The sequence below is a fragment of the Podarcis gaigeae genome, assembly GCF_964106915.1.
Source record: "Podarcis gaigeae genome assembly, chromosome: 3".
Lineage (NCBI taxonomy): Eukaryota > Metazoa > Chordata > Lepidosauria > Squamata > Lacertidae > Podarcis > Podarcis gaigeae.
Genome location: NC_139680.1, coordinates 60,698,995 through 60,723,102, shown reverse-complemented (window position 1 = coordinate 60,723,102; position 24,108 = coordinate 60,698,995). Strand labels below are relative to the sequence as shown.

The window sequence follows — 24,108 nt, the reverse complement described above, 5'->3', positions numbered from 1 at the left end:
CTGATTTCTTTGCCAGTGTGTGCCATGCCAGGATATGGGGTAGCAGAATCCTAATAGCGTGTAGGTGGATGAAATGAATAGGTTGCAATGCAGGTTAATTGCTTTCTGGAGGTGTTAGTTACAAGGACATGGAATTATATTCAGTGGCATGTTTTGAGATATCCTCTTTTCTACAGAGGAAATAGATGTTTCTCCCTTGATGGATGGCAGCACCATAGGAAATACCAGCATAGGCGTCACTATTTACAGGAGAGTTATTTTCCTTTAATCAGTTTATGGAGAGTTCTTCCTCTTTCATCTTCTTTGTAACTGAGCGTGAGCCACTGTTCCAGATCAGCCTTCCCTAAGCAGTCACCATTCGCCACCAGATGTTGCAGGACTGCAGCATCCTGACCGCTGGCTTTTCTGGCAGGGGCTGATGGAAGTTGTAGTCTATGTTGTTTGCTGGAACATACTTAATGAAAGCTACCTTTTAAGTGGCTTTCTGTATCAAAGTTCATCTAGTCTTAAACACGTGGAAGCCAAGAATCACATTTTAATAAGTCTTTCTTTCTTGTTTAAAATTATATTTTTTAATGGCTGTAGTGGAACACACCATTACAGGGTGAAAAATCCACTGAAATCCTTGAGACATGTGCACTTGTAACTGTAAGCTTATCACTAAACTTCCCCTGAGCTGTCACCCTTTCCTCTGCTTGTGCATGAGAATGGATGTCCTTTGTCAAGGAAAATATTTTAAGGGAAATAAATGCATTAGTCCTAACACACATCTGCTGTGATCCACATCCCATGTCTTTATCAAATTTCCTTTCTAAGAAGAGAGATGAGAGAGCCTTGTGGATACGGATCTTCCTACACTTTGGATCAAATTTATTTGCTTGTAATTATGCAGTGTGTATTTTATGTCAAGTAAATAGCTTTAAGTTAGTTCCACCCAAGAAGACAGTCTGACCTAGTCTCCATTGGTTGTGCACAAACATGTACTACATGTATGAGAGTGGATGTTTTACTTTGATTCTGGGAATGGGAAAATTCACCTTATTGGCTGTTGCTTTTATTTTTTTTACTAGGTATATTTTACAAGGTATATCTTGTAAGTGGTGAGGCAAACAAAATGTCAAAAGCATGAATACCAGTCAGGTTTTCTCTGGATGTCATAAAATTCCTTTAATTCCTGGAGCAATTTTGAAACTGTTTACACACACCACACACACACACACACACACACACACACACAGAGAGAGAGAGAGAGAGAGAGAGAAACAAACAAACATATAAATGCATATACAGTACAGTGCTCTAAAAAAGAAGAAGTGTGTAGTTCACCTGATACCAGTTGCTGAGAGTTGCAGGTGAGGAGAGTGCTGCTGTGCTTTAGTTCTCCTGGTGGGTTTCTCTTAGGCATCTGTGAGAACAGGGTGCTAGACTAGAGCCTTTGGAGTTATCCAGCAGGCTCTTTGGAGCAAGAGTAATGTGATTCATTGATGTGTTTGCCTCACATGCAAATTGTGAAGCAGGAAGGAAACTGTGCTGGGGTGGGGAGGAGGAAGAACCTGCTGTGATTTCTTTTTACATTATATCCATCATCACCCTGTGTTGATCTCCAAAGGCACTTTGTCAGGGAGATAACATAATGTTTTATGAAGGCAAGGTTGAGCTTTTAAGAATCTGCCCAACAGTCTCACATTTACCGTTGCCCTTGGAGAGCAGCTGCATTTTGAAATTTTATTTTATCACAAAAACATAGTAAATATAGGAAGGGGTGTTTCTTGCCGCCAGTTAACATAATACACAGAACGTTAATGACTGAAGATCTGCAGTCTGAAGGCACAGACTGAGTAGTGAAGCAAAATAAGGTATCAAATACTACAAACACTATCACGCTTTGGGTATAGCCGGCTGCTCTGTGTAGTTAGGTGACTAGATTCAGTTATGCACAGATTGAACCACAAGATGGTGCTGCTGACATTTTAATCGAAGGATATGCTGTTGAGCTGTAGCATTATTTCTGTTTTGTAAAGGATGTACTGTATTTATTTATGATGCCACTTTTCTGAAGACGGTTGAAATGTTTGTATTATAACATACTCTGATCTTAACAAGTTTTCATTAAAATGATATTGCAGATAATGGGCCTGGAAAAGTGCTGAAAAAATAATATTCTTTAAATGAAAACCTGTCAAGATCAGATTGGTTTTCATTTAAAAGCAACATATTTCAGAAGGTGCTCTCACACATATTTACATATTTAAAACATAAATGCCTTCTAGAACACTGATGCAATATTTTAAAGCTTTATAATAAAAAGTTTCACAGTCAGGAGGCATATGCCGTATGATCACTGCACATTTCATAAAGAAAATGGAAAGTATAAGGGAGACCCATTGCAGAGCAATCCTAACCCCTGGTGAAGGCTGGCTGAAGGGGGTTTAGGATGAGGCAGAAGGGTGGCCACCAACAGGGAGGACCTCTGATGGCCGGCCATGGCCACCTTATCCTGGAGGCCTCTGGTTCATTTGTAGAAGGCTCTGTGGGTATAGTTGCAATGATAGCAACATTTCCACCAGTGGTAGGACCTGATATATGTAGGACCTCTGGGCTGTGTTGGGATAATCTTGGATACATTGGATTCAAAGCCCTTTCTTTCCTTCCTTGACAGTCACCCAGATCAGGTGTGTTGAATAATTAATTTCCCTCCTGCTAATTTAAATGAGGGGGCAATTCAGTAAGCAAACAAACAGCAGCAAGAGAGAAACCACCTCCCCCTCTGGCTGGAGTGAGTTAACAGGTAGGTCTGGAGCAAGATGTGGACAAATGGGCATGCCTCTTCTGCCCTCCATTTCACTTTTCAGTTGAATCTTACTTCAGCACTGGTGATAGGACAGCGTCTTCCATTGCACCTGAGGATAGCTAGCTTGGTGCGCGTGCATGCGCGTGCGCGCGCGCGCACACACACACACACACACACAGAGCCAGCCATGTGGTACAAACAGCTCTGTCTTCCAGCACCACACAGCACCTCAATCTCCTACCCCCGCCTTAATCTGCTACCTGAGGCAGCCTAATGGTAGAGCCGTCCCTGCTGGTCAGTCTATGAAAGGGACAAATCTCCTACCACTTCACTCACCATATGCACATTTATGATTGCTCTGTTAATTGCAGCATAGGGAAGAAAATGTGTGTGCAGATCTTCCTCTTTTGATTGAGCTATTTATTTTAAGACCATTTCTAAAAATATCCAGAAGGTATACAGTAAAGCATAAATGCACAATAAAACCAATGGTCTAAACCACTGAAAGCAACATTAAAGACTATAAAAAGTACAACACAGCATCACACTGTACAAAAGCAGAGTCCAGCTTTAACGGCCAGAGAGAGCCTGAAGAAAAGAGGCATGCCTTCAAAAGATGTCTGAAGGAAATAGCTGGTGATATTTGCTATATAGCAACATTCCATAGAACAAGGGAAGTGGCAGGAAATATCATTTAATGGCCCACCATTCTAAAAGCTCATATGCCTAGTGGGCTTGGAAATTTATTTTTTAGAGTTCAGGGATCTTGGTTTATGGTAAATGATGAAGGCATGTTATAAACTCTGAAGCAGTTCCTCCAGAGAGAGAGCGCAAGCGAGTGTGCATACAAAGGAAGTGTTTCATCTGTTTTCAAGGTGGAAAAGGATTTGGCATGTCAAAGATAATTAAACATTATCCCTCAATTTATCTCAATTAAGTAGGCAGTATGTAGCCACCAGACAACATGCTTCTCTTTTCTACTTTGGAAAAAAAAGGCAAGTACCAAACATGTCCAAACCTGTTTTTGGGTTTAAATTGGCCATCCTTCTCTAAAACATGACAAAAACTACTACTAGACCACTAAAGTAGGAGAAAAAACATTTTGAATGCCTAAGCTCTAGAGAATTAAAAGAAACAATCTCCTAGAGTAAGCAAGATGAGAGAGAAAGAGAGAGAAGTACGGTAAACACACAATTGCACTGCATATTTGGATAATGAAGAATTAACTGCTTAGTAGGCAATACCACTTAAGAAGTAGAAATGGGAGGTTTTAGTTTGTTGGCGCCATGATGAGGAAATATTAATGTTTATGTTTGGTGTATTAACTTTTCTTTGAAGTAGGCCCATATTTCTGAAAAAAGTGCTTTATATATGGTTTTTACTTCCAAGTGCAAACCTGTTCATTCCATTGTTCCTAAGTTAGTGATGGCAATTTATGCCCAGAGTACTCATTTAATGGCATATAATTAACTTTCCCCCAAAGTTAAGGAAGGACTCAGCTATTTTGCCTCCTGCATATTTAAGTGTGTGGTAGATTATTTCATTCATTTTTAATCAGCTGTCCTCTATTTACGGTATTGAACTGACAATTTCCAGAGGGATAGTTATGTTGGTTACAGCAAAAATAGCAGAGAGTCTTGTGCCACACACTCAAGATGGAGCAAGTGTATTAAGGCATCAGCTTTCACAGATTAGAATACACTCAATCACATGCTCAAAAACTTATGGCCTAATAACTTTAAGGTGCCATGATACTTTTTCTTTCATCATTGACAGAATCAGTGTTCAAATTTGCTGCCAATTAAAGATGTTGCTTAAAAAAACCACTATCTCTGATGGCAGCAAAGGAGCAGTAAATCAGGGTCTTTGTCCAAAACATTGCGAGGGCATCAGGTTGGAAAGGCTGCGCTAAAGGAAGTGCTTAGGGTGTGTGCTCACAATGGAATGTGCACAGCGTGGCATAATCTTAGAAGTGCCACCTCCTATAATCGCTGCTGAAGTGGATCTATCTGTCACTGTGATAGCAAGAGGTGATGCCACATGCAAATGCATTTTATACAGCCATAGTCTCATATGGGAAGTTTGTTGAGGGAGAAACACCCTGATGGGCACATTTCTGAATCATGGCTATTCTGTGGTGAATGTAGATGCCCTAAGGAATTCTAAATGCTCCTGTTTAGCAGTTTATTGGGGACTAGCAGGGACTTCCATTGTTAAAAGAGAATTTGTGGTTCAGGAGGGGGAAGATGTTGTTGAAAGTGAAATGGTGTGAATAGATTGTCCTGTACTCGTGTATTTATATTTGCATTTCCCCCTGCCTTTCTGTGACAAGGACACCGAAGGTGGTCTACAGTGCAAAATTATACATCATAGAGCAAGTTAGACTACAGGGTGTGCATGCAAAGCAGAAACATGAAAAGTTGAGTGACTTTGAGAATGTCATGTGGCAGGTTAATATGAGACAAGACATTTAGAGAATGTATCCCTGAATACAGGCCTGAATTCCTCAGTGGTGTATTCTGTCCCCAAGTGTTCATCCATCTACTTTTGAAGCCAGGGAAGCATAATTGTGCATCCCAATTGTTCTTTTCATATTTGAGGCATTCAGGAAAGGCAAAGACCTCAAGGCTCAATGCTGATATCTTTATCATCTGCCATCATTTGCAATTGAACAGTTCAGTTCCTCGGGCCATGTACTTGGCTCTGGTGAATCCTTTGCAAAAATCAGCCATCCCATTTCTGATGGTCTTTCCTTTTCGGAAGCTTCCAGAAAAAAGTAATACATTTAATAAAGCACATTCACGACTGGTGGATATAGACAGGGAACTTCACAGTTATGCTTTTACAAGTGAAGTCCCTTGAAAAAATGTCACATTGAGCATGTTGTCCTAAAATGGACAAGTGCATGAGGGGAAAATATGCCTCCTCCCCATAAATTAGTCTGTGACAAGCCTCACTAGCAGTTTGAAGTATTCTTGGGAAGAAGACTTATTGGAAGCAAGCCCCCCACTATCCTACTCATACTGACCCTTCAATATCTTAAAGTTGGGGCTGATAGGAGCTATAGTTGGAAACAACTGGAGGGCACCAAGATGGGGAATAGTGGCTTAAAGGATCAGGAAAGGTCAATTGTTCCCTGTCCCATCATAGGGCTTTAATGTGTGAGGGGGAAACTGAAGGGGTCCCAAACTGAAGGGAAGGAACCCACAGGCTTCTTGATTCTTTTCATTCTTTCAGTTCCAGCTGAGGTAAAGACTATCTCCAGCATACCCACAACACACTTTTGATTCAAAGCATGTTTCAATGCCGAATGCCCCCTTGGAAAGCATTAAATAAAAACATCTCTGGAATGGGCTCTGAAGTATTTTGAAACTCAGATCTTCATATTATTATTATTATTTAAATCAAAATAAAGCCAGCTGGCATGAACTGTTAGATGTGAATACACGTTCTAAATTATTGTTCTCTGAGGGGGAGAGGAGCCTATTTAAGACATGACTGTGCTGCTTACAATAACCAAAAAATATCCAGCTCATTCTTTTAACCAAGAATGTCTGTGCACATGTAGTTTTTAAAGTACGGTATGTGTGCATTTTTGTGGATAAAGTTTGAGAAATGAAGTTTCTAGTTCATCTTTAGATTAGAAGATGGGCTGAAAAATGCTGGGAGGCAAACTAATGAAGGATGAGCAACTTGGGCCATGCAGGGATTTACTCAGTTTACATATGGCTCACACACTTTTCTTAAAATTTTCTGCCTCATTGTACACCTTGTGTCACACGTGAGAGCTGGAATCCTGCCAAGAAGGAAGGAGCTTAAACAAAACTGGAAACATGGTGAGGCAAAACTAGCTCAGTAGTTTGTGCCGGTGTTTACATGTGCATTCTATGAGTGTTTCTCTCTGTGCTCACAAAATCTTCAGAAGTCTCCCATCCCACCTATTATTGGCTAGTCAAATACTAGCCATTGAGCATGGGGGAATGGAATGAGGGCTTGTATCCAGAACCGAGGGCAAAGTTTGGCTTTCCAAGTCTGGCCCAGATTGCTATGCATCTGTTTTGTTCTGAAGAACACAGAAAGGGAACCCAACCCATATATCTTTAGCCCAAGGTTATGTCCATCTACATAACCTTGCACTGGGTTTGTTTTCAGAGTTTTCCTAGAGAGTGACAAGGAGGCCAAACACAGAAAATGACAAATACATAGAAGGATGTGTGAAAGATGGACCTTTGACCTCAGTCAAAAGGTGTTTTAGAGAAACCATTTTGCTTCATCTAGCAAATTCTCTTCAACATTTGAACAAATTTAAGTGAGCAAGCGTCTCCCATAAAAGTGAGGGTTGTGACACTACCAGTGCTTTGAAATACTATTCCTATTGAAATCAGACAAATGTCTACAATTTTGATATTTCATCTGCTGAAAACATTTCTGGTTTGCCAATCATTTTCAGAGAAGTAATTAGATTCAGAGTTGGCCATTTTTTTCCATATTTCATGATTTGGTAATGTGTTGATGGTTTCATTATACACTGCCATGATATTTTTATGAGCTGACTGTTCAGAATTATTAATTTCAAAATAGAAATGTACTTTTAAAAACTTAGTCTAGAACTGCTTTTTAAAAAATGTATTCACACAACACATTCACACACCCCAGCCTTCAGCCTCCCCCTGAGTGCAGTGGCGGAGCTTCATGCTCCGGCATTGGGGGGTGGAAAGCAGGCGGGGATGCGCCACCCGCTGGGGCAGGGTACGCGTCCTGGGGCTGGGGCGCGCATCTTGCGGGGATGGGGGGGGCAGCCACAGTGGCACCCTGGGGATTGCACTGCGGGGGCGGTTCGCTCCACCCGCACTCCTCTTCCTCCGCCAGTGCCTGAGTGCTATAGTTTTGAAAATCCTCTAGGTACACTTTTTGAGATTTGCCTCATATAGCCTCTTCAGATTAGGTTGACAAGAAGAAATGTTGCAGGATGTGCTGGCAAATAGAGGTTTGTTTCTTGTCTAGTACTAAAATTACTGCAATGCCTCAAGCACTGGATATTGAAATGAATGAGTTTTTTTGCCAAGCGGCCATTATGGCCAAGAGAAGTTCATGTACTATGCATACTTTAATTTCCTCAATCTGTTTGTTGTGGGAAATACTAGGGTTGCATTGCCAGGAACTTTGAGCCATTGAACCCTGGATGGCAGTTTCTCAGTGTAGTACCTCAGACTCTGGACTCTCATTCTGTTCATCCAGGCTTGCCGTTGGATCCTCCTGGACAGGAAGAGACCTCTATTTCCCTCACAGTTAAGAGGGGAATGTTAAGAGACCCCTATTCCCCTCACAGAGCTATAATTTCCAGAGTTTCCTGGGAAGAGAGATTGATTGTTAAACTACTCTGGGAACCGTAGCTGTGTGAGGATAATAATGCTTAACAACTCTCAGTACCCTTAACAAACTACAGTTCCCAGGATTCTTTGGGGGAAGCCATGACAGTTTAAAGTGGTATGCTACTGCATTAAAGATATAGCGCAGATGGGACTACCGGTATGTGCGGTTTTTCATGGAAATGTAAAGGATTTTCTGTTCAGTCAAGCATTCGGTTTGCTTTCTGTTTTTCTTTTTAATTTCCTTGCTGTGCTTGTTTGTTTGTGTGTGTGTGTGTGTGTGTGTGTGTGTTTAAAAAAACTTGCTCTGTGCTGTTTCTTTTTTATGCATTGTTACAATTTTAGCGTATATTTTGTGATCCGTTTCTCTATACATTTTAAGCTGCCATGAGCGGAAAGGCATAGTAAAAGGAAGTAAACCAACAAACAAAGTTGTTCGTGAAATGGAATGTACAGGCAGACTTATGTACTATAAACAGCAAAGAGCACTGTCATGTTACACTTTGACTGCCGGAAAACTTTGATAAATACTTTGTCCTGTCCTCTTAAGTTGTTGTTACAAATAACCTTTGTGCTGCATCGAGTTAATGTTTGCCAAAGGGAACACCAGTTATTCATGCAAGGTGCATTGCCTCAGGTTTTTTTTTTAAAAAAAACCATCTTCTTATTTAATTGCACAAGAAAATACTTGTGTACCGCCTTGAGATTTTTGCCCTTTACGGAATATGCACCTACCTTCTTCGTGGAGCATGTTTTCCAATTGCAAGAACGGGAGCATTGCTGGAGAATTCAAAAGAGAGAGCCTGCTTTGGTAAAACTTGCAGACTCTGAGCTAAGGGAGGAACTGGCAAAAAATACTACCTACCTGCCTGCAGGCTAGTCGGCTTCCCTTCCTCAGAACGTGCCTGCTTGTGCAAGCAGGAGCTCCATCCTTCCTCCACCCAGTCTCCGAGGGAAGAAGGAGCAGCCCAGCCTGCTAGGTGGTTTCGGCCTTTTGTGCGCTGGCTTCCTCTGCCTCAGCAGCAAGCAAGTGCACAGAGGGAACATTCCGGCAGGCTTCTTTCCTGCAGCTGAGGAGACGACATTCACGGACCTCCTTTGGATTAGGATATGTCACTGTTGTCAGGGCAACTGTTAACGGTGGCGTATCATATTTTCTCCTCTTGGGCTGCCTGCTGAATATTTCAGTGTGCAGTAGCTGGAAAGAAGAAGATACAGGGAGGGGGGAAAGGTGCTGCATCAGGAAGGACAGAAGACGTGGGATCTGACTGAACAGGTTTAAAGGCGTCAAGAGGAGGAGGAGGAGGAGGTTTCCAAACCGATGGGCCTTTAATTAAGGCCTTTTATTTTATTTTGTCAAGGTGGAGGAAACTGCAGGCCCTCGTCTGCCAAGTGGATGTTGGTGTTCGTCAGCTGTTTGTGCACTGCTTATACCCGTACGGGATCTGTTACAAATGAACGAGCTGCTTTGCAGCTAGCTAGCTGCTAAGTGGAGTCTGGGACTGATATATTGTAGTAAGGAAGAAGATAGCAACATGCCTGGTTTGGCAACCGCTATCCGGCAAGAGAGGCTAAAGAAGGCAAGCGTGAGGCCAAATACACCTGTTCTGTTCACCATTAACGAGGAAGATGAGCAGCAAAAGAATGGCAAGTCCAAGAGACTGAAAGGTATGCAATACTTAATACAGGGAGCGAGGGCTCTCTGTAGGATATTCAGCTCAGCAAATAGTATATTTTGTTAGCTGTGTTGCTTATTCTTCCTAATGGGTAGGATTTGTCTGTTTTGTATCTCTGACTTTTTTGCATGCTGAACGTGTTTGTTTCTAGTGAAATATTATTGCTAGATTTCTGGATTTTAACTCTTCTGGGCTGTAAACCTGTGCCTTCTGCTTCTTGTTGTGATATGTTTATCACATAAAATAAAATGCTATATCTTTTTAGTCACACAGTCAGTTAACAGCAAAGCTCTGATAATGTAAAGAGGCATTTGTGTTTCTATTTAGGGAATAAGTGTTTGTTTTATTCCTTTGGCACGTTCTGATAAAACGAAGTCATTAAAATGGAGAAACCACCGAGGAAACCGGACGACTGAGGAAACTAACGCAATATGAAATTTTCAGCTGGTGTTTGTGCAGATTGCGGTGGTGTTACATATAGTTGGGTACACATTTTTGCTCAAGTACAGTACTTAAAACATCTGACCCAAAACATCAATACTGTCCAGACATGCTTTGAAAGGAGGTTTTATTGCTTGGCAAAATCTCAACTAAACATCTGTAGTCATCATAATAGCTTCCCTCCCCCCCCCCCCCCAGGATTTTTGAGGTTCTGATTATCTGCCATTCAGTCTCAACCTTTGACCTGGGACTTGGGGTGACTGCACTTCTTACTGCTTTTTCACCTTTGCATTCTCAGCTGTGAGAATTGAAAATGTTACATTAGAATTCCTTCCTAACAGTACTGTGAAATCATGAAAAACAGCTGTCAGGTTTTTGGTAGTATTTATTAAGTAGGAGGACTTCACACAGTTCAGTTGTGTTGTTGACATAGTGATCATTTATTTTCCCTGTTCATTCAGCCAGATAACCCATGGGAGGGTTTGACAGGCTAATATTTACAGATTTAAACAGCATTCATGTTTACCTTGTGCTAGTTTGTTTGAAAATGACAGTTACATTCATGTGCTCAGCTGAATAGTTAACTCCCAGGAGGCTAGGTACTTCAAAATATGCACTTCAAAGTTTTTAAATGCTTGCTTCGAAATGGAGGGAAATTATTCAACAGTGAGCTATTGAATATTCGCTGTTCTAGTTAATCCCCACCCCAAGTCCCAAACTACTTACGTTGGGAAAGCCACAGCTACTTTAGCTTCTTGTTTATCTATTTTAATGTATGTATGTCATAATCCCAGTAGAAATTATATTCTATGCAATTACTGGGGGAAATTAACTTGGAGCAAATGGGCTTGTTAGAAACTGAGCCCTTCCAAACTTGTTTACTTTAGCACTTCAGTTTCCAGGACACAGATTCTTGTTTGGACATTCACTTTCATGTTGAAGTGTCCATTCAGGTGCTCTCTTCAAAGTGAGTTTTGCATGATATTAAGGAGGGTTAACTTGGTGCCCTAACACCATGGGTAGGCAAACTGAGGCCTGGGGGCCAGATCTGGCCCAATCACCTTCTAAATCCGGCCCGTGGATGGTCCAGGAATCAGGATGTTTTTACATGAGTAGAATGTGTCCTTTAATTTAAAATGCATTTCTGGGTTATTTGTGGGGCATAGGAATCCCCCCCCCCAAAAAAATATAGTCTGGCCTTCCACCAGGTCTGAGGGACAGTGGACCGGCCCCCTGCTGAAAAAGTTTGCTGACCCCTGCCCTACACTGTTGCTGCTTATGTGTGCCAACAGATGGGGGCAATAATGTGTAAAGCTTCAAAGTACCATTTCCCCCAGCTTGCTGGAGTGAAAATCTCACCTGACTGTCATTTTAAAGTACTTTGAAGACTCACTATAAGTGCACCATCAAGACTGAGATTCATAACATGTTTACTTGGGGAAATTTTCCATTGATACAGGAGTACTGACTTCCATGTAAATTTTGTTAATATCTGGGGGTTTGGTTGCAATTCATTTAGAAGAGATTTATAAATTTCAACCAGTTTTTCTGGGTGGTTTACATATGAAAGAAATAAGTATGTTTCTGTGTAAGACAAATACTGTACACATTGATACATTTCAGATTACAATAAGATTAGGATTTATGAATTTGGTTCAGTGAAATCCTAAACAATATCATGTGATATTGCAGGAGAGAGTGACAGATCTGTTGGCCTATATGAAAGTGGATTCATTACATTGAAATCCTGATTTATTGACCATTTATTGTATATTACGCTTTCTTTATGAATGTATTCTCCATATCCCAGTATTTGCAGTTAAGTCCACCTACCTATTACCAAAACAATTTGCTATTTCTTCTGAATGAAAAAAAGAAGAAGACGCTTGTTCAATTTCAGCTGGTGATGCCTGCAAGACCAGTGATCCTTTATCCTGATCTTTCTGATATCTCCTGTCAAAAACCCTGGAGAGCTGCTGTCAATACATATAAGGCAACTTTCTAGGCTTCTTGCAAGCTGTTTAGTGTCCCTTCCTCTCCTTGTTCAGTAACTCTGTGCATTGAGCCTATGTTAATGGCTTTTCATTGTATGCTGTCCTTGTAAATCACTTCATGACTCTAATCTTCTCTAGGTGCTACCTTTTGTTACTTGTATTTCTTCTAGCTGTGGTTTTCTAACTGTGTGATGGGCAAACGGAATTTTTGAATTGATAATGGCCATTATATACTTTCAGAGATGCACTTTGGACTCCCAGTGCACCAGAGGCCGGCCATTTCTTTTGTACACAACTGCTGATTCTTGGGTTCAGTGCACATTGATTCAGACAGAGTTGACAGAAGGATAAGCAACCTGGTTTGGAAAAACAAAACAAAACAAAACACAAAACCCCAGTCATGCAAATCAGTCCTTGAATTTCTGGTGTCATTTCTTCCCCTCCTGTGCAAAGCTTCTTGAAGTAGTGCTAAAACAAATGGCCTTTAGCAGTTCAGTAGCACACATGTGGAGCATCTTGGGTAACAACTTAAGTAAGCTAATCATAAGCTTGTTTTAGCTGGGAGACTTCTAAGCGATGAAGTCGAATTCGTCATTTAGATGGATCTATCTCTTGATTTAGAAAAATATGACTAAACAGAATGTAAGGAATAGCCATTATTTTAGATACCATTGTTTGTGGCTTAAGGTTTATATTTTTGATCTGTCCATTGAACAAGGGAAAGTAGTTGCTTTTTTTTTTTTTTACTTTAAAAGATATGACTGTAGAGCTAAGTGACTTAGCCTACAGTACTAACCCCACTTGCTTGGGAGTAGGCCCTACTGACTTACTTCTGAGTAGATACAGTCAGGCTTGCACTGTTTCTTTGAAGCCTTTGAAGCAAAACGTTAACTACAGTATTCTTTAAAGACAGACTCTTCTTTTCTGTATTGCTACCTGTTCATCCAGAGATGCGGGTGGCACTGTGGGTTAAACCACAGAGCCTAGGACTTGCCGATCAGAAGGTCAGCGGTTCGAATCCCCGCGACGGGATGAACTCCCGTTGCTCGGTCCCTGCTCCTGCCAACCTAGCAGTTCGAAAGCACGTCAAAGTGCAAGTAGATAAATAGGTACCGCTCCAGCGGGAATGTAAACGGCATTTCCGTGCACTACTCTGGTTTGCCAGAAGTGGCTTGGTCATGCTGGCCACATGACCTGGAAGCTGTACGCCGGCTGCTTCGGCCAATAAAGCAAGATGAGCGCCGCAACCCCAGAGTCAGTCACGACTGGACCTAATGGTCAGGGGTTCCTTTACCTTTACCTTACCTGTTCATCCAGATGCAATGTTAGTATTTGTTTAACATTAACCAGCCAAATATATCTATTGGAAAAGAATATTTCAATGCATTGAACATTTTGGTAAGCCATATGTATGTTATATATAACAACAACTTCTCCTATGTCTTAAAAGTGATGTCTCTCTATTTAGTACTCATTTCAGGTACTGACTTTTGTGATAACAAGTTTGTGGCTGACTTTTGTAATTAAGCATCTATGTTTCTTGTAATTTTGAATTTTTTTTAGTAAACAAATAAATTGAAACCTAAATGTTTAAAGAGGAAATGAGGCAGAAAGAATCTTCAGTCAGCTGATAACAAGGGCAGTCAAATGTGTTCTGGGCCTGTGAACAATAATATCAATTCTCTCTTTCTCTCTGACACTTTGAAAACAAATGAAGAAAAGGGCCCTTTTTTCTAAACTTTGGTGCATGGCAGGGATGTCTGTGATGATCACAGAAGTTTAACATATGATGCTTTCATGCTAATGATACTGTGTGACTGCGTTTCCAGCAATGAGCTTTATTTTGTTCATCCAGAAAGATGAGAGAGATTTATTTTAATAGCAGCTATCTATTTTGTAGTCTTCATTGTTCTGAAAGTGTGTTATGTGTGTATGTATGGGGCATGGGAAGTTGTATCTAATTTTGTGAAAGTAGGCAGTGGGCTACTATTGTATTTGCTCTAGAAGATAGGACTGAGAAACTTGACTTTTTCAGTTGATAGGACTTACTCATGATCTTAGTAGTCATAAAAAGTGACATGTGGTAGTCAAGGGTGTACCAGGGGTTGGTTAGGTTGGCCCCCACCAGGTTGGTCCAGACCTAGGGGGGCACAAAAACCACACCCCTCCACTCTGGCTCGGAGTGACTTATAGCCTGCCCACCTACCTGCTATCTCGGCTGCGCCTCCGCTGTTCTGGGTGGCTGGGTGAGGTGTGCAGGCTCCTCTGTGTGACTTGGCGGAGGAATCTGCTCACTGGCATGGACCATCACAGCAACCCTATGGGGCCTCCTCCACAGTCAGCCAGTGCTGCAATAGAAGCCAGTTGGGCTTGGAGAGGAAAAATAGGAGGGTACAGGCAAGAGTTGCAGGAAGAGGAAAAAGGAAGAGAGGAAGGCAGGCAGGCAGACAGGAAGACGGACTGATGGAGGAGGAGGTAGTGGCGCAGAGTGGAGAAGACCTGACCCCAGTGGCTGTGGAGGAAGTCATTGATGGAGCACGAAAGGTGATGAAAAGCAAACTTTTGAGTTTCTGGTTCATTGTTACGCCCAGCTTCAGAGGCACCAATACAGTTCCTTTCCAAGGGAGCAAGGGACAAGGGCTGCTGATACATCCCCTTGCCAAGGGTTAAAGGGAGGTAGGCCTCTGGTGGTAGTTGTGGATATTGAAGGTACACAGGGCAAAAAAACTGGAAATGCAAGCCTTTTCTTTCACAGCTGAGCCAGTGGTTGTCTGTCTGAAACTTGGCTCTTAAATCTGAAAAGACAGGCTGGTTCCCATGCTGGCTTATTTTTTTACATTTTACCTAGTACTTGTACCAGTTCAGGTATGGGATGTTTTACTTGCCATGATAGATGGCAGAAGCTGAAGCAATCTAGAACTTGGTGAAAACATCGAAGCTGTGCCCATCTATGCTGGCTTATCTTAACCTTTGAAGGAAACTAGATGCCTCACTCTTTACATAAACAATTCTTATTCCTGTCCCAACACACCCACATAAACTGCATTAGCTCACTTACTCATAAAGCTCTTATTGTACCTTTCTATTCTTCAAAAAAAGAAAAAAAAGCCACCCTCCCTTCACAGAATGGAAAAACCCGTCTTTCCAGTGTTGTATTAGTGAACTGAAAAAGCTGCTACCAAACCTTGCCTTACCAGGAACAGCAGGGCCGCTCCTAATAGCCATTTTATGACATAGATGGCATTGATATGCTATAGGAGGCTGTGGTCACAGCCCTAAATTAGATAATGAGCAGTGTTTGGTCTCTGCACCTTTCTCTTGTAAGTGTAGTAGTGTCTGTGAGGCTCTGCTTTTTGGATGCCTTGTTATTGTCAAGGGTGTACTTTTTGTCTCTTCCTCATTACTGCTTGCACTGGTCTTGATTATCAGTGTATGACCTGCCTTTCCCTGAATTAGCCTTCAGCCATGCCTTATGGCTGCTGAAATCAAATGTGATGCTTGTATGTATTCCTTGCTCAATAGCTTCATCTGCTGACAGGAGGTGGGGAACTCATGGTCCTCCATATGTTATTGGACTCCAGCTTCCATCAGCCCCAGACAGCATGGCCAATGGTCAGGAATTATGAGAGTTACGACGTAGCAACATCTGGATGGCCACAGGTTTCCCACTGTGGTATGCCTACCATACCCAGCAGAGGAGCAGTCAAGGGTCAGTTGCAATTGGTATTGCATCTTAAAACAAATTCACATTATAAAAGTATACATGCACAAAATATTTTTTTATTAATTCTATTAAATGTGTATCCCACCCTTCAAAGGATCTCAGAATGGTAATAACCAATAATATTATAATAAATTTATTGATTCATAGATATAAAATAAACTTGCGATTTGGGTGAAGAAGAAAAAACATTTTTAGAAGACTGGTGAAAGTGCATTCCTTGCTCGGTCAGCACCTTTAAAAAAAAATTTCTAGTTCTGGACTGAGCTTTGAAAAAAAAACCAATTTCTATGGGATTTAGTTTGAACTAGGAAAAGCCTATTGGGTGGTGCCCGTAATATCACACCTTCAAAAACTCATACACAAACGTCCTATTTTGCAACTAATTTTAATACATTTATAAATATGAAAATTTGTATTCACTCATTTCAAAATGAGGAATTATCACTGCTCAGTGGTTAGAGCAGGCTTCCTCAATCTCGGCCCTCCAGATGTTTTTCACCTACAACTCCCATGATCCCTAGCTAGCAGGACCAGTGATCAGGGATAATGGGAATTATAGTCTCAAAACAACTGGAGGGCTGAGGTTGAGGAAGCCTGGGTTAGAGCATCTGTTTTGCATAAAGAAGGTCCCAGGTTCAATCCCTAGCATCTCCTGGTAGGTCAGGGAAAGTGTCCTTTCTGAAACCCTGGAGAGCTTCTGCTAGTCATTGTAGACAATACTGTACCTCGATGGATGAACTATTGGATTCCATATATAAGGAAGCTTCCTGCATTCATAAGTTGCCTAATGCACATACAGTGGTGCAAGATCAGGACTGATGTACATTCCTGACATGGGTAGTAACATGCTAATCTGACAAAACAGTTCTAGGGAATTGAAGTCATATTCACTGTAAACCAGGCACTAGTAACCTGCATATAGCCAAAGTTTATTTATTGCAATGCAGTAGTTCTGCCTGTGGTGGATTACCAGATCTCTTTCAAGACTGGGTAATGCATTGAACAGTGCACAGAACTACCCGATAACCTTGTAGTGTGTGCTGCTCATCTCCCTTGGTTTAGAAATGGAGCAAATAGATTATCCTATTCCTTTGACTTGGGTTCATATCCTATAGTACTTTCAGCATTATGAAAAGGTGACTGACTTTTGAGGTAAAATGCATATGCTATCATGCTGCAAATATATATTTGGGCAAAAAACAAAAAAACAAAAACTTTGTGTTACAGACTAATTGCCTTTTATTTTTGAAAAAAAAAATGCTTGGGTGAGAGAGGCAGAAGGAGAATCCACAATATTTAGATAAGCAGATGTACTCTATCATTGGATTATGTTAGAAGAGGCTACAAAGGGAGTGTAAAGCAAATTTAGATAATTGGGAAATAGGGATTCTACTTTATGTACAGATGGATACTGATAGACCATAAGGAAAACAATAAAGGCTGATTCAGCTGTTCAGTCCTTAATACAATACAATTTTGGGATGTCCCACAAAAGGAATCAAACCTTTGAATCAGCCCTCCCACTTGCATTTATCTCCAACAAAATCTGTGGACTTCCCCTCCTCCCAATATTCCTTTTGTTTGCAGATGTAAAGGTTTGCAAGAATGTGGAATATGCCAGCTCTCTCTGCCTAGGTTCAGGCATATGTGATAGGCAAGCACACAGACACACAAATACCAGATGGCAGGAGCCATCTGTAAATAAAATAGAGCAACGGTAGCCAGATGCAGAATGATGGTGTTTTGGCCAAGTTGATTGTGAGTCACACTCTGCTTATTGTATAGCAGAAGCTTTTAAGGTTCTGTGTACTCAGAGCCATTAGCAGGACCTTGTACAGTGGTACTTCGGGTTACAGACGCTTCAGGTTACAGACTCCACTAACCCAGAAATAGTACCTCGGGTTAAGAACTTTGCTTCAGGATGAGAACAGAAATCGCACAGCAGCGGCGCGGTGACAGAAGGAGGCCCCATTAGCTAAAGTGGTACCTCAGGTTAAGAACAGTTTCAGGTTAAGAACAGACCTCCAGAACGAATTAAGTTCTTAACCCGAGGTACCACTGTATTCCCACCCACTGCTTCTCTGGCCCCCGCTCCCCTACTTTTGTCTTAGAACAACATTGAAATGCATTGTTGCTTTTTGTAGCAGGACATCTTGTAGTTGAAACATAAAATGAAACTGAGCACTCCCAAGGAGACCAGGAGACCATTTTTATGAGACATGAGGCAAACTCTAATACAGGGGTGTGGAGCCTGTGCCCTTTCAGGTGTAGTTGGACCACAACTCCCCTTATCTCTGACCACTGCTTATGGTGAGGGTTGAAGTCCAAAAGCAACGTTCGAACGGTGGAATTTTCTTGGCGTTGCATCACATATGGCCCAGACACAAAGAATATCTATGCTTGGGGCATGGGAGTGGACGTTTTGTTTCTGCAGCCCCTCCCCCGACGTATATTGCCTCTCAGAGGGGCAGGCACCTGTGTGCATTGGTCCCAGCAATGTTGCTGCTGACGTGTGTAGGCCCTGACACACATGACAGGTTATATGCATAGTAGAGGAAAGCGAAAAAGGCTGCAGTTCACTTCTGTGCCTCACTACATGCGTGTCCTTCACGTATCTAGGTGTGAATGCAATATAAGTACTTTTAAAAATGCAAATAGTGGCTGCAGGGGACCCAAGCAGTAGCAAGATTGCCATGGTCCTGCTAAAGTCACATTGCTGAAGCTACTATTTGCCCAAGGAGGCAGTTTTCATTATGGCCACCAATGGGTGGAGGAAAGAGGGTTAAACTCCCCCTCTCTATCCCCTGTGACCCTGCTCCTGCTCCATTCCTCCTGCTATTCGTGGTTTGTGGTTTTTAAAAAATATATAATTGCATCAAAGCCAAATCTAGGGGAGCGCGACCGGTGTGGTTGCACTGGGTGCAGAGCTTCTGGGATGCTGCAGCAGGCACCACAGCTATGACATCCAGTGGAAGGCAAGAGGTGTGGGGGCAGATTTTGGCGTCACACAGGGCAGCACTGAAATTTGAGGTGCCAAGGTCTGCCACTGATTTCATTCACACAATGTGTCTAGTTTGGCCCCTAAAAACTGTTCCTGAAACCTACTTCTGGCAGATACTTTCCCCTGATGCTTCAGTTTCCAAAGTGTCCTTGGGATGCTTGATTGTCCCCTGGTGTTTCTAGTTTCACTGGGCAGCAATGATCCTAGAGAGAATTTCCATCCATCCCGTCCCCACACCCTTCTGGTTGGTTGCCTTGTGCTGCTCTTTTACTGGCAGGAGGAAGTGGATGTGAAATCCTCATCATCTCTGAGCAGCATGTGCATCGATTACTTCCATGAATACATTCTGAGCTGGCCTTGCTAGAGGAGGGGTGGAATGTAGACATCTGATTTCATTACCTCTCTAATTGCCCATCACTGTTGTGTCACTGTTACAGTGCTGAATGAAGGCTTCTGATGGACCTTGAATTCAGCTTTTTGTTTCCTTTATGATTTAAGGCATCTCAAGGATGAGACGACTCCACTGACCCTGCAGTCCAATTCAAAGCTTTTATCACAATGATGATTCCAGTAACAAGACGGAAACTGACTGGGAACATTGTTCTATTAAGAAACTAATCTTAGGCTTGCCATTTGTCTGGAAAATTCCGGACATGCCAGGAAATTGGATGCCTAAAATGGCATCCTAGGGGAATTTTTGAATTTTAAGAGATGTCCAGAATTTCCTGTATGTATGGCAACCCGGGTTTTTTTCTGTTTTCTGTTTTTTTCTTCCCCAACTGAGCAGCAGAAAGAATGTACCTCTCCCCTTACATGGGAGACCCAAAGCACATTTTAATTGAGCATATTGTTATACCAGAGTCATTAATGAAAACTCTCTTGTCCTTCATAAGAGGAAAAAAATAACCTGTAGCTCTAAGATATTGCTTGTCTGATATGATCAGTGACTTGGAGTGCACTTTATGTTATCTGCTTGATTTTTTTGCCCTAGTTAGTTTTGCTAGATGATTGCAGCTATTGACAAGAAACAAATCTAACTTACTCATTCTTGGCAGATGTTCATATATGACCTAATATGGTATGTTGAGCCAGACAGATTCTTATTTATGATGCGAAATGGATTACTTTTTGTGAGATACGTTGCAAATGTTTGTAATGCTAACCTTTTTATATTTTTCTCATTAGAGTTGCAGGAAGCTAGTGCTGTAGGACTTGCTTGCTTAAAGATTAATGTGATCTTTGACATGACTCATCTTATGTTATTTCCTGAGGCTTTCTGGCTGTTGAAGACTGCTTACCATGCCTTTTCTACTTAATAACTATTGCACTTCACTCTCATAGGAGGGTTGGGTTCACAAGGTTGGGTCACTTGGAACCTTCACTAGATAGTCAAACAAAATACTGCTTTTAAAAAATAATATACAAATGGTTATGGTTGGCTTGAACCAAATTTAACTGATTTTTGAGGTCTATTCCTCTGAGTGTTAGCCAGATGAAAAGGCAGTGATTTACCTCAGCTGCAGTCAGCACCATGACACAACCCTTGGCTCTCCATTGTTGTAAGTTTATTTAAGATATGTAAGTTTGAACAGTGGTTTCCCCTTCTGACGGTAGTAGATGTGATTTGCAAAAACTGCACACAGGCATTGATTTGCACGCTGTTCCCTTTACGAGTATTCACTGAGTTGCAGACTGCATCTGAGGTGAAGCCTAAGGTTGTAACAAATGAATTATCTAAGGGTGCTTCCTTGGTGTCATGAAAGGGCAGTGATTAGTTAGTTAGTTAGTTAGTTAGTTAGTTAGTTAGTTAGTTAGTTAGTTGTTTCCCCATTACTATATATTTTACAGCTGGTGAGGGGGAAGAGGTGCTTGTGAAATCTTCTGCCTCAGTTGCCAAAATAACTTGGCTATATACTTGGATACTATATGTTGTGACTGGGAAGGGAGCACTGTTTGCTGCTAGGAACCACTTGCCTGGTGGGGCAAAGCTACAGGAAAAGCTTCCCAGAACCATTGTCACCGCTGTGTACTAGGATGGTATCTGCTCATTCCCAGCTGCACCACTGCCTTTCCCTTCCACCTTACAGTAGGTGGCAGTGACACAGCTGCCAGGAGGCTATTATTGCGGCTCTGCCCTGCTGAGCAAATGGCCTTTGTTTGCTCCTCCTCCTCCTCCTCCTTAGGCATCAGAATGTCTTAGGCCAACCCTGCCAGGTACATAACAAGCAATTACATTTACATGAGATCTCATTTTTTCTAACCAGTCATTTATCTGAGTTCTTAATTATGGCATGTTTGCGGTTATAGATAAAGTAATATGTAGTTTATTACACTCCTCAAATGGCAATGAATGCCTGGCATGATGTGGAATTATTCTTTTTGTTTAGCCCTGATAAGCACAAGTGCGTACAAACATTAAAATGCTTAATACTATTGCTTGTCTCTTTGTGTGTCTCAGACATATTCAATCTCATTTCCTTTTAGGTAGGTAAGAGGCAAGTCGCAGAGGGCTACCAAGGATAATACATTTTCACATTTTATATCCAACCTTCTTTTAGACATTTGATAGTGAGCAAAAGTTGATAGTGAGCAAAAGTTATTTTGAAGCCACTCTTATTTCTCTAGTTTGTTCACTGAAAAATATGTGCACACTAGAGCCATGCTTCTTAACCTTTTAACCTTTTAAAACTGCTTTAAGTATCTCCTGGAGCCTATGCACATACCCCTGCAGAAAAAAACACATAAACACGTAAAATTTTTACATACAGTTTATTTTACTGCATGGGGGAAAAAAATCATTTTTTGTTCACATATCCCCTGAAGTCTACCATGGACCCCAGTTTAAGAACCCCTCCTGCACTAGAGCAGAAAATATTCCACTAGCCCTTTTGTAAGAATATTTTTTTATTAACCGACCAATCACATCAAATCAAACCAAATTACATAAATTCCAAATTACACAGCCGAATTTTAAATTTTTGTTGGGGGTACCCATATTTCAAGTTCCGAAGGGGATCCAATCAACTTCTTGCTTCTTGCTGCTGTTTTAATGTCCACAAATCTAACCATATGATGTTCACAGTACTATCCAGTCCTTTCTTATTGTTTTTCCATGTCTCTTGTTGTTATTTTCATATATTTTTCCTTTCTCTTTGTGACCTCTGATAGTCTCCACAAGCTGGTTAAAGCAGTTTGTAATCCTGCGTGGATATTTTTTTTTATTATCCAGTAGCCATATCCAGACGTTTTCCATATAACATCACTTCCATACATCAAAACAGTCTTAGCGTCATTAATCTTCACCAATCTGCCTCCTTTCTCAAACCTCTGAGGAGATTCACCAGGAATGCAGTCTGAAAACAAGATGGCGACTCTGAATTAATTGCTGCGCCATTCCAAAAGCTCTTATTACTTCTCAATCTCCATAAAGCATACTTTTGGTTAAAGTTTATCTCCACACAGACCTTAATCATCCTGCTTGGGTCAGTTAAACCGACGGTTCTAATGAGGAGGGGTTCTTGGTAAATCACATAGAAAGAAAGTAAAAAAGGTTCCCCCCCCCCATTCAGTTCCATTGCCGACATACCCAGCCTTTGGTGTATCTTCATTGTAAAATATTCCTGTTGCTCCAACCCGTCGTCTTCTTTCACAGAGGTCCCTTAAATTAGCAGACTTCACTCCCCTTCTTCACTTGAAATATGTGCATTTGCTTCTTTTGTAATTAATTATTCCAAATTGCTGCAGCTAGTGCGTGATCAGAGACAGCGTCCAGGAGAGCCGAGGTCCAAACGGGGGCATTCTGCCTAGTGCCCTCACCCCCTTCTTTAGAATTTGGGGGTGATTAATGGGCACAGCAGGCCAGGGCAGTGTTCCCCATTCCCTTGGGGCAACAAGGAAGGCTGCCTACTCCCATAACAGCCTCTTAATTCCCCGTGTGGGTCAGAGAGATGGTATTGTCGGCCATCTTCCAATGCGCCCCTAGTGGCCCCCCACTAGCCCTTTTGTAAGCAAGGCAGACCATCATGATCCTTAGCAGAAATTGAAGCAGAGCATACAGAGGTCATGCACTTCAGGGGAAAGTATTGGGAGCTGATTTCTCAATATTGCAATTTCACAATTCTTCAGGAACCTAAATTGTAGTATTGAAGCTAAAGCCATTACTTTCATTCTTTTTGAATCCGTTTGTCCATACAGTAGTACCTCAGGTTAAGTACTTAATTCGTTCCGGAGGTCTGTCCTTAACCTGAAGCTGTTCTTAACCTGAAGCACCACTTTAGCTAATGGGGCCTCCCGCTGCCGCTCCGCCGTCGGAGCACGATTTTTGTTCTCATCCGGAAGCAAAGTCAGTAAAAAGGGTAAGTTAAAAACCATGGAAGTGTTGGGAGAGCTGTGTGGAGGCTACGTTAGGAAGAGTGAAATATGAACTCTCAGATTTGTAGGGGCTGCTGCTTGAATACAGTGGAAGTTTGTCTTTATGCAGGAGGTCTTTTCTTCAGTAAGAGGATGGCCATGTGGCCTATTTAACAGAGCATAGTCCTCTACTTGAAGAGCCCTTGATCCAAATCCCATTTAAAGATAAGGAGCCATAAAAAAGCATTAAGTTTATTACTGACGGTTCATTGAACAACAGACTGAGCAGGCAGTCTCCTAGTTTCAGTCTTCCCCCACTATGGAGTGATGTATTGCGTTTCTGTTTAAATTACAGTAATTATTTCCAAATTTGCGTCTATATTAGCATATTCAAATTTTGTCCAAATCAGTTTCCTCTTTTGTCCTTTTTCCTTGCAATGCTTTTGTTCTTTTTGTGATACATAAATAGGCACCTTCGAGAGAATGCTGCTTGCCAAATTTCCCTAGCCCATGATTCAACTTCCCTACAAGACTTCCCGAGTACCAAGAAAACATGAGAGATGGCTGGTTTGGGGCTTAACTCTGTGGGTCCTTTAGGCCTCCACGGGCTGCAGGCAGTTGCCTGGCAAGATGCCCTGTGTGCTGGCATCAGTCACTCTTTGAAAAAAACTTCTACCAATGCTTTTGTCACTGCCAGAAAGAGCTACCACAGCTAGAAGAGTTGGGTTAGAAGGAAGCTTAGCTATCCTTTCACAATTGTAT

General features: G+C 41.6%; 1 protein-coding gene across 6 annotated transcripts in view; it reads left to right on the top strand.

Annotated features, from left to right (window-relative positions):
* Positions 1–24,108, top strand: part of MAP7 (microtubule associated protein 7) — a 97,560-nt gene that overhangs the window by 5,210 nt on the left and 68,242 nt on the right. Inside the window, exon 1 of one of the 6 annotated variants that reach the window (XM_083731659.1) lies at positions 8,844–9,828. The exons of 4 other annotated variants lie outside the window; for them this stretch is intronic. In XM_083731659.1, the coding sequence (XP_083587785.1) occupies positions 9,696–9,828 (133 nt within the window). In that variant the 5' untranslated portion in view covers positions 8,844–9,695. Of the gene's footprint in view, positions 1–8,843; positions 9,829–24,108 lie in introns of those variants that run through there. One more of the 6 variants, XM_083731658.1, reaches the window with a different exon arrangement.